This window comes from Ranitomeya imitator, chromosome 2, assembly GCF_032444005.1.
Source record: "Ranitomeya imitator isolate aRanImi1 chromosome 2, aRanImi1.pri, whole genome shotgun sequence".
Taxonomy (NCBI): Eukaryota; Metazoa; Chordata; class Amphibia; order Anura; family Dendrobatidae; genus Ranitomeya; species Ranitomeya imitator.
This window is the reverse complement of record NC_091283.1, coordinates 29855095-29871692: the sequence shown is the minus strand read 5'-3', so window position 1 is coordinate 29871692 and position 16598 is coordinate 29855095. Positions and strand designations below refer to the sequence as shown.

General features: G+C 45.5%; 1 protein-coding gene across 1 annotated transcript; it reads right to left on the bottom strand.

Moving 5' to 3' along the window:
• Positions 1 to 1808: 1808 nt before the first annotated feature.
• Positions 1809 to 12261, bottom strand: LOC138666184 (HAUS augmin-like complex subunit 3). The gene is made up of 5 exons (XM_069754423.1): positions 12154 to 12261; positions 11198 to 12076; positions 9809 to 10230; positions 3685 to 3901; positions 1809 to 2035 (listed from the first exon to the last, which is right to left on the bottom strand). Exons 1-5 carry the CDS (start codon positions 12166 to 12168, stop codon positions 1820 to 1822), a joined length of 1749 nt encoding a protein of 582 aa, XP_069610524.1. The 5' UTR covers positions 12169 to 12261; the 3' UTR covers positions 1809 to 1819.
• Between the last annotated feature and the right edge of the window lie 4337 nt (positions 12262 to 16598).

The following is a 16598-nucleotide window of genomic DNA, read 5'->3' as shown; positions in this document are numbered from 1 at the left end:
TCCCCATCACACAATAAGAGAATGAGTGAGGTCAGACGCAGGAAAGTGCCCCCCCATCTATATCATTATAGGACAAACTGCACCCTGTAACTTCCTGACTGCAGACAATAGGGAGAGCCTGAGAACCGAGCGGCAGGAGGGGGTGGGGTGCTCGGGAAATATTAGTGTGCATCTATGAGGGGAAACATAGGAAGCTGTTAGCTCTAGTACCGAATGGCAGAAGTATCGCTTCTACGACATTGTCAAACGAGCGCTTCATCCGGGGATCACCTCCCGTAATTCACTTTTCTACAAGATGTTTACAACCTGCCATATCTTACACTGTCGGAGGTGTCAGACCTCCAAAGGGTTTATTTTTGTGACGTACGTACAAGCAGATCTGAGGTAAAATCCACAGTTGCTAGTTTATTCATCCAAATCCATTACTAGAATATCCAACATGGGGGCCACCTGCTTTCCTAGACTACCGAAAAAAAGGTTTTTGCTTTACTACTCAACAACAGCCATGTCATTCTGAGGAAACTTTGTCCCTTTGTGTACTACATGCTTTACATTGAGGCCATTCACTCAAAATCATTGCATTCCGCAAGATGGCTGACATCTTGTTACACTGACAAAAACTTGTTCTTCATCTTAATACTGGTGCCTGTGATCATGTGCACTAGGAAGAAACCTCCCCACCACCTTCATGTGCAGCAAGATGAGCTCCAAGGGGAAATTCTAATCTAACACTGGAGGTATCAGGGGTGCTGAGGTAAGAAGAGGTTGCTCACACTGCTGTCTGCCCTGCCTATCTGATCTAAATCTAGAGAAACCAGGAGTGCTGAGATAAGAAGAGGCTGCTCACACTGCTGTCCACCATGTCTGACTGATCTAATACTGGAGATATCAGGGGTGCTGAGGTAAGAAGAGGCTGTTCACACTGCTGTCCCACCTGTCTATCTGATCTAATACTGGAGATATCAGGAGTGCTGAGGTAAGAAGAGGCTGCTCACACTGCTGTCCACCATGTCTATCTGATCTAATACTGGGGATACCAGGGGCACTGGAGGTAAGAAGAGGCTGATCATACTGCTATCCACCATGTCTATCTGATCTAATACTGGAGATACCAGGGGTGCTGGGGTAAGAAGAGGCCACTCACACTGCTGTCCACCCTGTCCATCTGATCTCATACAGGAGATATCAGGGGCATTGGAGGTAAGAAGAGGCTGCTCACACTGCTGACTACCCTGTGTATTTGAATGCGGAGTTGCTCCTGAGACCTGGCAATAGTATGACAGTACTTTCTCCAAGTCACAACAGCAGAGCTTCCCATTGCACATATTCCCAGAGAAGCGCTTTAACAGCAGCACTATGACTGCAGATACAACAAAAATATAAATCGTTCACCGGCATACTCCTTGATCACTACTCCCCATACAAATACAGCTCGGCCATGCCTCCATGTGCTCCAGTCAGGTAGATTGGAGGCAGACATCTCTGATGGTGGTCTATCTCCATAGAGAACAGGATTGGGCATATTAAAATTCATCATGTCCAGTTCTGTTTCCTGTTCCTCCAACTTCAGCCTAACATCCAATTCACATTAGACTGAAACCAATATTGCCAAAATCAGCATGTACAGCCAGCTGTAGTGAAATCCAAATGGCAACCATAAGAGCCAAGAGAATATTTTGGAAGTTTGAAAATTAAGGGAGACAATTTTTTTTTTAACCCTGTTTAAAAAGAAAAAAAAAAGTACTTGATAAAGCGTTTTATATAAATGCTGGTTTTATTAATTTAGTACAAAATGTAGGGGTGTAGGGTGGGACGGGGCTCAGTGAAGGTCTGTGACTCGCTGCTCAAGATCCTGCACAATTTTGGCCAGAAGAGCCGGGTCCTGGTAAAAGAGGACGTAGAGCTGCCGCCCTTGCTTCAGGTACGAGGTCTGAGTGGTCTGCTTCTTATGCTCCAATTCACGGAAAAAGTCCAGAAACCACTGGTTAAACTGGGCGACGCTGGACGTAAGGGATTCGAAGGCGAGCACGAGCTTCTAAGGAGGAAAAGGAGGAGAGGAAACACTTCAGGGCTCATTTCACACCGTGCCTATTTGGTGCAGATTTTCTACAGGTAAAATCCGTAGTATTTCACAACACCAGAAAAGTGGCGACTTCCACTCATGAATTGGCTTTTGCTGTGGTTTTGTTTTTTATATCTGCAGAATGTTAGTTTCTGTTATGGAAATGCACTTTATTATGGGGATTTTACACCCTCATTTCCTTGATCCGCGAGTTAAACTGCTGGCTTGGTATCATTTTGTTGTATTTTTTTAGTTTGACACACATGAATAGATGATGAAAATTTCACGGACTTTAGGTGCGGAAGTGATGCAGATTTCAGTTTAGAAATCCAAGCATAAAAAAATAAATAAATAATAATAAATAAAATCACACCATAAATAGGCAATGTGTGAACACAGCCGAAGAATGCACACAACAGAAGCTATGATCAGCCATGACCCCTCGGCAATGGCGACATCAATGGCGCACACTTATTATTCACTTCACATCTTGAAGTTTGCAACATTTGTCTTTGAAAAAACAAGATCCAAACCAGTGGTGACAACATATGGCTTCTCATTTCTCATGGTGGAAAAAATGATAACCTAAAGAGACAACATTTAATACACTATATTTATTAATTTAATTTATTTAATTTTTGCACTATATTTATTAAAGTGAATCTGTTATCAGGTTTTCACTTTGTAATCTGAAAGCTGCATGATGTAGGGGCAGAGACCCTGATTCCAGGGATGTGTTCCTCACGGAGCTGCTTGCTGTACCCCATTAATGTTTCCTCTGCTGCAGATCTAGGAGAGCTCTGAATGTGGGGGATCTGTATAGCCCCGCCCACATCACTGATTGGCACCTCCTGTGTGCATAGGCAGAAATCGGCCAATCAGTGTTGGGGGGGTGGTTGGACCTGGAGGCACCGGACCTCTAGTCCTGTAGTGATAATCTCTTGCTGATAAAACATTGAAACAACAACACCACACAGCCTAGTAAGTGATACATCGCCAGAATTGGGGGTCTCCGCCTCTACATCATGCTGCCTTTCCATTAAGTGGCAAATCTTGCTTACAGATTTCCTTTAACTGGGGTTCTTTTTTTTCCTCTCTTCTCATAAATGAGGTGTAATTTTTGTTAACCATTTCTTTAATGGAGAGTAAGCAATTATTGATCAATGTTGGCCATTAAAGGGGTATTTCTATCTCTAAGTGATGCATTATCATTAGGATATGCTCATCGGAGATCTGACCCGTACTGGGAAATAAGAGGGTAACATTACTGATTCTGCGAAATTGAGAGTTCCTTGTACAAGCTGATATCTAGGAGCGCCATCATTTTTTAGGATTAGTGGACTAAATCTGTGGACCAACCTAGAAATCAAGGGCATTCTGCAAAGAAACAATGCAGACTAAAGAGCGACCCCTGCTGGTCAGCTGAAAAGCAACAATGCCGCCACCTAACGTCAACTGTTCTCCTAGTCCGTTCCAAAATGGAGCAATTCTATCCAATAAAACAAATCCCGCACTCCACAACAGAATGGTTCTCTAATGAATGCGACTAAACTGCAATACCAGACACAGCCCACAGGCAAGAGAGGCGCTGTCCGACGGCCCCCGCGTGCTCTTATACTGACCGGATCTCGCAGCTGCAGGTTCCGCGTTCCTCGGCACAAACTCTTGTAAAGTCGTTCACAGTCGCGTTCCAGGACGATAGTTTGCGGTAGAGGTCCCCGGAAGACGAAGCTCAGCGACATCAGATCCTGCAGATCAGACTCGGCCTGCTGCTGCAGAGCTTCATACTTTGGGAACAGCTCTTTTTGCCTGGATGGGATCAACAGCATCTCTGAAAGCCTGGGACGATAAAAGAGAGAAAAAGTAAGAAAAGAATTAAAATAAAGAGGAGGTGCGCCGTGACCGAAAAAAGTAAAATAATAGACACCGACTGCTGCAAGGTAGAACTCATACTACAATGCTGGAGACAGGAAAATAAAATCCTTAAAGCGGATCTGTCACTAAATTACTCAATGCAAATTACAAACATCATTATATAGATCTTGGACCTGATGAGGATGGTGTACTTACTCTGATAACCTATGTCAGAACCGCTGATTGGCAGCTCCTCAGTGTCACTGCTCCCTGCTGCTGACCTACCATTATCAGCAGCTCCTCAGTGTCCCTCCTCCCTGTTGCCATTGCTGCCCATCTACCCTGATCAGCAGCTCCTCAATGTCACTGCTCCCTGCTGCCGACCATTATCAGCAGCTCCGTAGTATCTCTCCTCCCTGCTGCCAATCTACCCTGATTGGCAGCTCCTCAGTGTCCCTCCTCCCTGTTGCCGACCTACCATTAGCAGCTCCTCAGTGTCTCTCCTCCCTGCTGCACTTGCTTCCCATCTACCCTGATCGGCAACTTCTCAGTGTCCTTCCTCCCTGCTGCCATTGCTGCCCACCTAGCCTAGCTCCTCAGCGTCCTGCCTTTTGCTGCTGAATTACTTCTGGCCTAGTCTGAAAGCATCTTGCCACCCATCGTCCCTGGTGCTGCTGAATCTCTGTGCACCTAGTCTGATAAATAGCTCCTTCATGTCCTTCCTCCCTGCTGCTGAATTTCTGCCTACCTGTCCTGATTTACAACTCTTCTGTCTACACCTCCCAGTTGTATAATCTCTGCCCAGTTACCCTGATCAGCAGCTCCCCAGTGTCGTCCTCCCTGCCGCTATTGCTAGCTACCTAGCCTAATCGACAATTCCGCCATGTTCCTCCTCTCTTCCGTCCTGATCGACAGCTCACCGGTATCCTCCTCCCTGTTGTAGAACCTCTTCCCACCCTGAAAGACAGCCCCTCAGTGTCCCCCCTCCCTCCTGCGGCTGACATCGCACACTGCTCAGTACAAGCTGCGGCTGTCAGTCAGGCTGTGTGGGGGCAGAGACTGAATACATCAGACTCATGAGCTTTTCCACTTTACACCAGGTCTAAGAGATCTAAATACTCATGAATGCAAATTGCATTGGGAAATCTGGGGACAGATCCACTTAAAAGGGATTTGTCCATAGTGGGGCATCTGTGGTATAAACAATGGAAGTGCCATAAATGTCCAGTAGATGCAGGTGCCACAATTAAGATCCACATCTACTAAATGGGGGCCAGGCCTGCTCAACATTGTTCCGAGCTACCATAGAAATAAATGGATAGAGATGTGCATTCGTGACAACGTGCTCTGGAGCCCTGGTCTCAAAGGTCCCTGTACTGAGACTAACTTCTATCAAACATTTATGCCGTATTGGCCATTACATTATACCATAAATGTCCACGATGGGAACACCAATGGATATGCAGTGCCCCAGAGTCCTGGTCGCTGCAGTAACGTCGCTCTGCCACTAAGGGGAGTGATGTTAAGTCCGATTGCACTTAAGGAGTTCACCTGACCAGGTATCACAGTCACACATTACACTTCACACTCCGGCCACCAGGGGGAGCAAAAGGCACTATGTATTAGGCCACTCCTCACACTGGTAAAACTGGGGGTTGGATAGGAAGTTAGAACAGAACGCAGCCTGGGAGAGCTCCAGGGAGGACCTGTCAGGGGTGGGTTCCTGGCAGGTACCTAGCAGAAAGGACAGAACGCTACGGAGCCATGCCTGCACTACCATGCGGCGGCATCCTAAGAAAGGAAACGAGATCAAAGCACAAAGGAGAGCCAGTAGGAGTCGTGCCCCGAGATCGGCAACATCCTACTGAGGCGCGTAGCCGGTGGCCGGAATGCCGAGTAAGTAACTGACTCCAAGCATTACTTCAAACAGCGGCAGGACAGTTGATTATAGGTTGGCTGTCCACCATACATCACCTGAGAAGACATAGGGGGCAAGCGTGGAGAGGGGCGTCTCTAGGGTCCCAGAATAGCTCCGAGCCTTCCCGTCAAACGGGTGCGTCCTAGCCAGATATACTTGGGGGATGGAGAGAGAGAAAGAACTGATACAAAAGTTGTGAGGACTATCCCGAATGCTCAGCAGGGAAGAACTACAACACACAGGCGCTAGTGGTAGGCAACGATTTCCACCTGCAAAGGGAACTCTGGATGTGCCTTTGGACCGGCCGGTCTCAGACAGCCCTGTTAGCAGTGCTCTGGATTGAGGATCCTGAAGTCTTCAGTAAAAGGTAAAGAGAATGCACCCTTGTGTCCTTGTTAATAACCGCGCCTCACATCACCACCTACACCACTGGGAAGCCCTGGGGATTTACTTCACCTGTGGGAAGGTATTCCATCTAGCTGCCATAACATCACACCAGCGGGCCCCAAGCAGCGTCGGTCACCCTGACCGAACACCACAGGCGGCGTCACGAAACCTTGGCCGACTTTCATCACCCTTTCATTGGACGCCCCTTAGCAGGGTCACGGACCGGGTCCAGCCCTAGAACCGAGACAGAGAGGACCGGTACCGAGTAACCCACAGCCCTGTGTCTGGGGGCGCTCCAGATACTTTACATTTTTGGTTGTAAGTGTCCTTTTATACTCCTAAAATCTCTATCCAATATTTTTTTTCCCAGTCCCACCTAAAATTAAACGCTCAGCCCTTTTCTTGCAGGATCCTTTGGATCTACCTGAACAATCAAACTAAACTCTGCACTTAATGAACCAGAACAAGGACAGGAACATTAGGGAAATACTTTAGAGCTTTATAATAGCAAATGAACAAAGTGGCCTAAGTGAAGAGAACCAGTCATTAATAGAACAATCGGAAGCCCTTTTTCATACCTCTCAGCGCGGACACTATGGACCTTCTCACGGGACCAAGACCAGGCAGTTTGGAGCCAGAGGAAAATGCAACTTTTACAAAATAGGAAATGCAGACAAAAATAATCCAGCACAATGTGAGGTGAAGAGGAATGTGAATGTTTCATGGCTGCACCCGGAGGACCATACACGGAACCGAAAACAACAATAGAATTACAAGCGTCTTACTGGTTGTCAAATGCCAGACAATGTTAGAGCTTGTGGGAGAACGTATGAATATAAAGAAGGGCCAATCATCTGGAAATTAGGGCAATGTCTAAGAAGCCTATGGTCCGGGGTCAGCCATCTCTTATTTACAATACACCTATATGGGTTGTGTCATGAGTAGTCTCTAATATAGGTAAACCCTATCGATAGGTCCTAATAACGGAGATCCATGGCCACCATGTTGCATACTTTCCATGCAGCAGCTGCTACAGAGGACATGCCTGGTGGACCTTGGATTTTCTTGTCAACATCAGGGGTGCTAGAAGTGGAACTCCTTTATGAAAAGGAATGTCTGCTGGGAAAATCCTCTTGGGGTATGTACACACTATGTCTTTCAGGCGCCTTCCACATGGTATTTTTTTTTATTACTTAACGACCTTCGACTCGGTCCAGAGCCACGGTGACTTAATGGATTAATGATCTGTAGGAAGATCAATCTTGGACAAGCCTAGATAGGTCCACCAGGATCTTCTCCACCTTTATCTTGATAGTATGAAGCCACTGAGTTGCCGGTCTTCCACCTCGTCTTGTTCCTTCTGTCCTTCCAACTTTGATGTCCTTCTTCAGCAATTGTTCTCTTCGTATAATGTGTCCAAAGTAGGCAAGTCGTAGTTTGTTGATTCTTGCTTTGGGTGACATGTCTGGCTTGATTTGTTCCAAAATTCATCTGCTTGTTCTTCTTGCCATCCATGGTATTGATAACATCTTTTTCCAGCACCATACTTTGAAAGCGTAAGTTCTTGTTCTGGCTTGTTTCCTTATCATCCAGGTTTTGCATCCATATATCACCATAGAAAAGACCAAATTATGTACAAGCTGTGACTTCGTTGTCAGTGAAATGTTCTTCAATTTGAAGACCTTGTCCAATGACTTCATTGGCGATTTGCTCATAGCTATTCTATTGACTTCTGATGTCGTCGTTGCATCTCGAGTCATCGATCCACGTATGATGAAGTAATTTACAACTTCCAGTTTGTTGCCGTCCAACTCAAAGGTGTCCTGGTCGTAACTGAAAGTCAATATTTTTGGCTTCTTTGTGTTCAGTAGCAGTCCCATGTTCGAGGTTTCCATCTTGACACTCTGCAATACGTTGGTAATTTAATATACACTTGTTGCTATTAGCAATGTTTTATCGTCTGTGTATTTAAAATTGTTGATGAGTCATCCAACAATGTTTTTTGATTCCTTCTTTTTGGGCAAGTCCAGACCTACCGGTCTGAAAAATCTCCTCTAAAAATAAATACAATGCACACTAATGTAGAAAACAACATAGCAGTGCACATGTTCAGGCTTTTGTTACTTCAGTCAAGCGCTTCAATGTTCGGAAACCATGAAGCGGCTAAAAGAAGCATTGTGTTCATTCTTCAGGCAGCTTCCATTAGAGGCTGCTCACTAGTTATAGAAAATAGATATGTTGGAAGTGTGGCACCCTAGGAGTCCGGATGCCACAGTGGCAATGCCTCCCTCACAGGGTCATGCCTGGAAGCAAGGAGGGATCCCCTTAGAAGGTACATCAGCATGCAACACTTTCCAGACTCCAGACCAGAAGGGGGAGCTCTAACACCCGATTTCAGCGGAGCTTCCCTGATAAGTTCTGGTCTGGAGGCGGGGTTAGTCAATCAGTCAGAGCTAGTCTCAGGAAGAGGAAGCAAGTGAGGAGAACCTGAGTGATTGGAGCTGCAACTGAGCTCACCGCAGGATTGAGCGCAAAGGACCGGACACCGGAGCCCGTGGTTGTTTGGGAACTGCAGACCCAGCAACTAAAACTGGAGGACCGGAGATTGCAGGACTCCTGGTCCCATCTGACACCTGAAGGCACAGCGGCATACCAGAGCCCGGAGTCACCACAAAGGAGTGACACCTGGAACAGGCTCAAGCTGCCTGCCATGCGGGTAGTGTTCCATTTAATGGACAGACAGTAAGAGGGACTTGAATAGAGCATAAAGCATCAGGAACCCAGAGAACAGCGCAGCAGGGATGCTTCCAACACCCCCTGGCTAGGGGGATTCTGAATTGCTTCCAGGCTGCCCGGATCTCCAATACCACCTGTTACCTGTGCTCCGGACTGCATTTGACCAGGAATTAAAGGTAAAGGAAACTGCAGCCCTTGTGTCCTCTACTCCTCTTCCCGCACCCAAACGTCCGCAATCCCTCAAACTGTTCTGGTAGCCCTGGGGCCCTGCTCCACCTGTGGAGAGCAGAACCATCTCAGCTGCAACTCCATCGGCCCCAGCGGTCCCCTTAAGCAGCGTTGGCCACCAATTGCCAAACACCACAGGTGGTGTCACGTGAAATCCCCTACAAACATTCCCTCATCCCTTTTATTGCACACCCAAGGCCACGGACCGAGTCACCGCTGCCATGACCACCCCTTTAAGAATCGTCCGACCCGGTTCTGATTGCCCACGACCCTAGCGGGTGTTGCAGAAGCAGAGCCGCCACAAAACCACCAGCGAAACTGCTTTAGGAAAAAGAGTTTGCTGGATCTTTTTATTGGAAAATCTTGGTAGGTACACTATCAGATGTCATGTGCACATACCATGTCCAAAACTTACACAAAAAAGCTTCATTAGCACTGGGAAACAATCTGCTGGACACTAAACCCCAGAGAACGAGACCACAGGAAAAACACTAGAATATTTGGCATGGCGGTGAATGACCTACTGGGGAACCATGAGGAAAACTCCTTCGCCTTCTCTATATTTTTAAAGGTGTGGAGAATTTCTTACATAAACATTGACAATACGTCTCATAAAGCCCCACCTGAGTGCGGTATAGTCTCTGCTGTCCATATGTAGGGGTTTTAGCCAGGGAAAAGAATTCTTTGGATCTCTCTGTATTCTTTTTTCGAGCCCAGTTGCTTTGTGTGCCAGTGCCATCTTTAGCTCTCGAAGACTTCTTTCCGTATTTTGATGTATTTGCATCTCTCTCTGTAAACTCAGCTCCACAAACTGTAGACGTGACAGCTGAGCGATGAGAGCTTCTGCAACTGGAGCTTGGCTTCTCTCCACCCTCAATAATCTTTGCTTTTCTGTATCGATCCTTCCATTATGTACAGCAAGATACAATCCTTGCGAAGCTTCACACACCAAGAACGGGAGTCTCCGTGTCTGTATGATTTCTACCGCTGTTTCTAAGCACTGCGCATCTCTTTTCAATTGTGGCAAATGCAGATGATCCCAAACCTGAAAACGAAGACACGAAACAAGTTAGCATATACATGGGAAAGACTGAAAAAAATTCACCTCCAGCTCCTGGGATAAAATTTCCAAATTTCATTATTCGAAAAAAAACATTAAAATTCCATTGAGGATTCCGGGACAGAAAAACATCAGACAGATGAAAGAGCGACGCGTTTCGATCAACACAGTGATCTTTGTCAAAGCTCCTATACATGGGGGTGGACTCATTGGCACTAATGAGTTGGTGAACAGGTTGAAAAATAGATCAAATTGCTGTGGAAGTCACCGGGTGGTACAATATACCTTAGAGCACCAATGAGGCATAGCTTCTCCAAAGTAAGGACGCACAGAGTGGCGAGATTTGGTATTGGACTGTCATATCTAGGTTTAGTCGGGAAAGCAGGCCCCATCATAATGTAGAAGAAGGGGAGCAAAAAGGGAAAGTGAAGCTTTGGGTATGACTTGCATGCTCTGCAGAAGTAGAGCTGGAGCTGCAGATTCCCACTGGACCAGCAACCCACTTATGCCGATGGGTCTGTCATGACAACCGGCAGTAGAAAAGCACTTTGATAAACATTTTTTGAGGGAGTGTGGAAGGAAGAAATGGGCCATTGGAGGTATGACATCTCTGGTGGAGACAGAAGAACTACGGTGGAGTTCCTTAAGAACTAATTCAGGGGAAAATTGGAGTTTGAGGTAGGCGGTAACCTTAACATATCAGTTTTTCACAGTTACAGGGTGGTGTACCGTGTCAATTTGCCTATTGGCATTGACAGACTTTCCAGTTGGGGCCATTTTTTTCAGTGCCTGGACTCCTTATTTAGATAGGATGATGGTGGGTGAGGTTTGGGTGTTAGTGGTCTATTTAGCTGGAGTGAACTTAGCAATAAGATTGATGTAATTTTAACTAATGTACCGTAAATTATTCAAATATCTGTTGTCACCCATTTCCCAACCACATGCCTCCTACCCGCTCTCCAGAATGAGCTTCCAGCCAAGCCACGCTCTCCACGTATCCATTCAAGTTACCAACAATAATGCTCAACTCTATTCTTTGAGCTGCCCATGATGTTCGTAGACGGTCACTTTCTAGCTCCATGGCTTTATTGCGTTTGACCAGTTCTTCATCCTTAACAGGTAACATTACTCTGGCCGCACCGTCTATCTTTTCCAAGCACGCGTCTTCAAAGGTTACGTACTCTTCAATGTCAGCTAAAGACAGAAATATATGCCCTGGATATTGGGCTGAGTGACATTGCCCAAGTTCTGATACCAAGTTTCTGAGTTTTACCAGAGTTGCATTGCAGTTCTGGTTTAGAGTCCACAGCTCCCTCTTCGTTTTATTCAAGCTGGTTTCCAATTCAGTCTCAGATTTCTGCAAGAAAATACGGCTTTGGGATAAAGTCAACCCCAAGGACTCAATTTTATTACGGGATTGGATAAAATGTGCTTTAACACTTTGCAAACTCTGTAGCTCTGCTTCCAGCTCTTGCAAACTCCTAAGGTCTTCCTTCTCCCTTCTTGCATCACTTTCATCTCCATTTTTGCAAAGGTTTTGAAGTTCATCGGTTTCCAGAATTTGCTGGCCAGAGTCCAAAAGAGAGTTATATTCTTCTAGCCGTTCACGGCTCAGAACATTGCGTTCATCCACCACCTCACAAAGCCATGCTAGGAAGCGTTGGACTTCTTCGCTGCTCTCACAGAGCCAATCAAAGTCTGCGCCCTTCAGATTTTGGACACCTGGAAAGTCGATCAGTCGAAGCATCTCTACAAAATTTGACCCTTGTATTCGCTGAGGTTCGAAGAGGAAGGACGCGGAATGTTGTCGGGAAAGGGTGGGCGGTGGAACCTACGAGACAAAGGAGTTCGGTCATCTACAAGACTCGTCCATAAAGTGAGGAGCCATCCGTATAGTGCAATACTCACCAGATGGTGCGCCATTATATTCTTCAAAGGCGACTTTTCGGAGTCCTGAATCTAGGAAAGGCGAGATATACATGACATTTAGTTATGCATTTTGTAAAAACATCTATTATGTGGTTTACCAAACTCAGATCCAGGATCTAACAGGACTCATGCCAGATTGGAATTAGAATTAGATGCCATTTCCTACTGTACAAGACCTGCAGCAGATTATAGTCATGCTGCAGATTATCAAGGATTTCTGCAGCTACCGTATTTTTCGGACTATAAAGATGCACCGGATCATAAGACGCACCCCAAATTTTGGGGTGGAAAATAGCAAAAATAACATTTTTATAAGATGGGGTTCCGTCTTATCTGAATTTAAGGCACATTACCTGAGGGCAGATGATGGTAGAGCGGGGTCACAGGAGGCATGGTCCCTTCCTCAGGAAGCCGGCGACGGCAGTAGTGGGGCAATGCTGCAGTCCCTGGGTATCCCAGCAGTGCGATGCTGCAGGTCAGGTGTCAGTGGTGTGGCAGAGCAGAGTGCGTTGCATGAAGCAAGGTCCCTTATTCAGGATGCTGGCAGCAGAAATGTGGAGATGCTGGGGCCCAGTGTCCATAGTGAGCAGAGCCGAGTGCATCATTGGTTTCTCGGCGGCCATTTTCCTGAGGCCACGCGTGTGCAGATTGAGATCTTGGAGGCCCTCGGATTCAAGAAAATGGCCGCCAAGATCTCAATCTGCGCACGTGTGGCCTCCGGCGGCCATTTTCCTGAAGCTGAGGGCTGCCGAGATCTCAAGCCCACAGCCTCAGGAAAACGGAGCTCGAGAAGGCAGCCGAGATCTCAATCTGCGCATGTGCCACCTCCAGTGGCCTACGGCTTGGGGAAGACGGGCGCAGAGAAACCAATGATGCACTCTGCACTGCTCACCATCGCCACACTTCTGCCACCACCGGTTCCCTGAGGAAGGGATGCTGCTACACCACTGCCGCAACCCCCCGGTAAGCCTGCTTTCAGACTATAAGACGCACTCCCCATTTTCCTTCCAATTTTTTGGGGGGAAAAAGTTCGTCTTATAGTCTGAAAAATACGGCACATCCACGTGTAAGCTGAAGATTTAAATGGGGCATTTTGAGTTTATCAGTCGTGAGATTTTTCCTCCATTTGTGATCTCAGGCTCTGTGCACTCTATGGCTTTTAAATTCCGGAGAACCCAACGAGTTTTTTCAAGTAGAAGACACTTCAGGAAGCATTGGAATTTTTTTCCTGCAGCCTCCTATGCTTCATTTTTTTTATCATTTCCTTGAGCTTTTTTTTTTTTTTACAACTGTTTTGGTTACTGCCGTTTTTTTTTTTGCGACATCTTGTTCCAGTCATTTTCTTTTCACGCCATTGAATAATGAAGAACCAGCTTCTTTTTATTTTTTTTTCAAAAGTGAAACATGTCTGGGCATTCTCTGAGCTTTCCCAATAACTTGTGTTGTAAACTCCAGAGGGTCTTCTGGTAGAAAACACCAGAATATCAGTCGGGTCATTCATTTAGCTGCTTGGTATTTTTGGAAACGTGAAGCAGTAAAAAACAAGCAAAAGTCTCAACATATACACAGGAAATTGTTGTTTTTTTTACATAGAAATCTAGGTGGTCATTTTTGGGGCGTTTTCTAATACCCCTAATGTTAACGTGCGCAATGAGAGGGTTTTTTTTTTTTAAGAACGGAAACTCTCCAAAATCCTCAAACCCTTGGAAAGTTGATCATCAATTAATTTCTTGGAAGAGGATTTTAGAGAGTTTCTGCTCCAAGAAAGCCCCAGAACTATTGACCTCAGCTGCTGCAGAACCTCTTCATATGCACATCAGACCATGTATTGAAAGTAATTTTGGGGCCGAGGTTTTCAAGTTCGGTTTAATTTGCCTTCACGGAAAATAGACTTTATGACATAGCAGCCTCGTATTTGGTCTCATGCATTAAATTTCCACCCATCATGGCCTCGATGGCGGCGTGCCGCATAGGATTTACCGCTAGCACATGCAGAACAGAAACAGCACGGCGGCTTACGGTAAACCGAGAGGTTCTCCCCGAAGCCAGAAATGTCATATTTCAGGGTCATTACCAAAAAGCAAAATTGTTTTCATAGAAGGGAAATATATATCAAGGGTTTTTCACTTGTATTTTGATGTAAAAACAAAACAAAAAAAAAAACCTGCAAAATTAGTGTTTTTTTAATACTAATCTTACGTTGCTTGTGGCTGTTTTCTGTCTGTGGTTTGCTGCTCAAATAAATTTGAAGTCAGATTAATGGATTGCGACTTAAGAAAAAGTTGAAATACGTTGCACACTCAATCCAGGAGTGAGATGGTGTAAAAAAAAATAAAATCAGACAGAAGTCTTGCATTTAAAAATGGTTAAACGACCGTAAAAAATAAAAATAAAAAATCCACTCATGATGAATTTCCTTGATTTTAAGGCCATGCTAATAATTGTATCTGGGATCTGTTATACTGTGGTAAGGAATCACAGGATAGCGATATATAGATTAGAAATAGAAATTGCTCCTCGGGTTTCCATAAAAAAAGACCAAATTTACAAGCTTGAAAGGCAAAAAAATTGCACAGCACATTTTTTTTTTCCAGCATAGTGAAATAGTATTGTGTATTTGTCTATTTTTTTATTTCGGGAAGGTTTTATAAAAAAAAAAATGCAATATGGCCAGGGTTAAACAGCCATGTAATAATTGGTCCGGTTGCGTCCAAGTTACGGTCTTGATCCACACGGAGCACACGGACCATCTGAATGAGGTCTTAAAGGAAACACAAAACTCAAAGACGTTCCACAAAACCATGAACTAATTTCAACCAGAATATGGCGCGGGGTAAGGATTACACTGTTATCCTGGCACCTACATTCAGTTTTTAGGGAATCGCCCAAGTTTGCAAACTGCTCACCTAGAAACCAGAAAAGCGTCCTATTATGGCCACCACCATGTAGCTGGACCTCTCTGGCTGTGCACAGTTCGCCTTCCTCCAGGTTGGGCTAATTGACTTTCACCTGTGGCAGAATTAACCCATTTTACCTGGAGAAATCAACACTTGTCTGTGCAGAGAAGCTAAGACTTTTTAGAGTTTGTTCCCACTTTAAAAACAAAAAAAAATCCACCATAGCTTCTGCCACGGACACACAGCAAAATCCGCAGCTGTTACATGTGGACATTGTTTTGTATTTTCCAATGTTTGACCCCGATTCCGTATAGATTACAATCTGATTGTTACTTTATTGTTTGCGATGTGTTTCGATGATCGGACACTTTGACGTTCGTGGTTGTAATCAGCTAATGCGGTAAAAGTAATAAGAAATCTGCGTAGGTTTTATCGGAATTTGTCCGGATTCTGATGGGACATTGTCACCTGTCCTTCTTATAGGACAAAAATCTAATCGGCAGTAATAATGCAGGATCCGGCTGAGGCTACAGGGCGAAGATGGTGTCAGTACGCTGTAGACAAGTGGTCAACTTAGGATACTTTCACACTAGTGTCGTACGACGCACGTCGCAATGCATCGTTTTGGTGAAAAAACGCATCCTGCAAAGTTGGCTGCAGGATGCGTTTTTTCTCCATAGACTAACATTAGCGACGCATTGCCACACGTCGCAACCGTCGTGCGATGGTTGCGTCATGTTGTGGCGGACCATCGGAACACAAAAACGTTCCATGTAACGTTTTTTTGTGCGTCGTGTCCGCCATCTCCGACCCCGCATGCGCAACCGGAACTCCGCCCCCTCCTCCCCGCAACTCACAATGGGGCAGCGGATGCGTTGTAATAATGCATCCGCTGCCCCCGTTCTGCTGCGTTGTCACAGGATGCGTCGGTACGTCGGCCCGACGCACAGTGACGGGCGGACGCTAGTGTGAAAGTAGCCTTAACTGTGAATTAGTGTCGGTGTTGGGGCAGATATAAGAGGACGTCTTCTGAGACCTTTCGAAGTCCACGTCTCCATGAGTCAGACCTAATTTGGTGGCTCAAGAGCGTCCTGCGCATTATGAAGCAGATTTTTTTTTTCCGCTAGGCCACGTGCGTCATTTAGATGTCTATGGAGCCACTGAGTTTCCCAGACAAAACTGCTACAGAAAAACACCCGCAGCCATTTTCCTGAACCAGCATTTCCTGTGTCTTTTTGCTGGCGGAAGCTTCCCAAATAATGAACATGTTACTTCTTTTACCACTTCAGCTTTCCCAAACCCCGAAGCACTTAAAAGCATTGACATAAGACTGAATATGTACACAGTAGCAACGTTTTTACATTGCTGTGCGTTGTGTTCATTTTATGGGGTACTTTTGTAGGAAAATTACGCCCGAAAAAAGACGTTGTGTGCACAGAGCCTTATGTTGGAATGTTGGGTTATTATTCTTTGTTTTTTGTTTTTTTTGAGCCAATTTTGCAAGACATTGACTAAGTTCAATCTTTT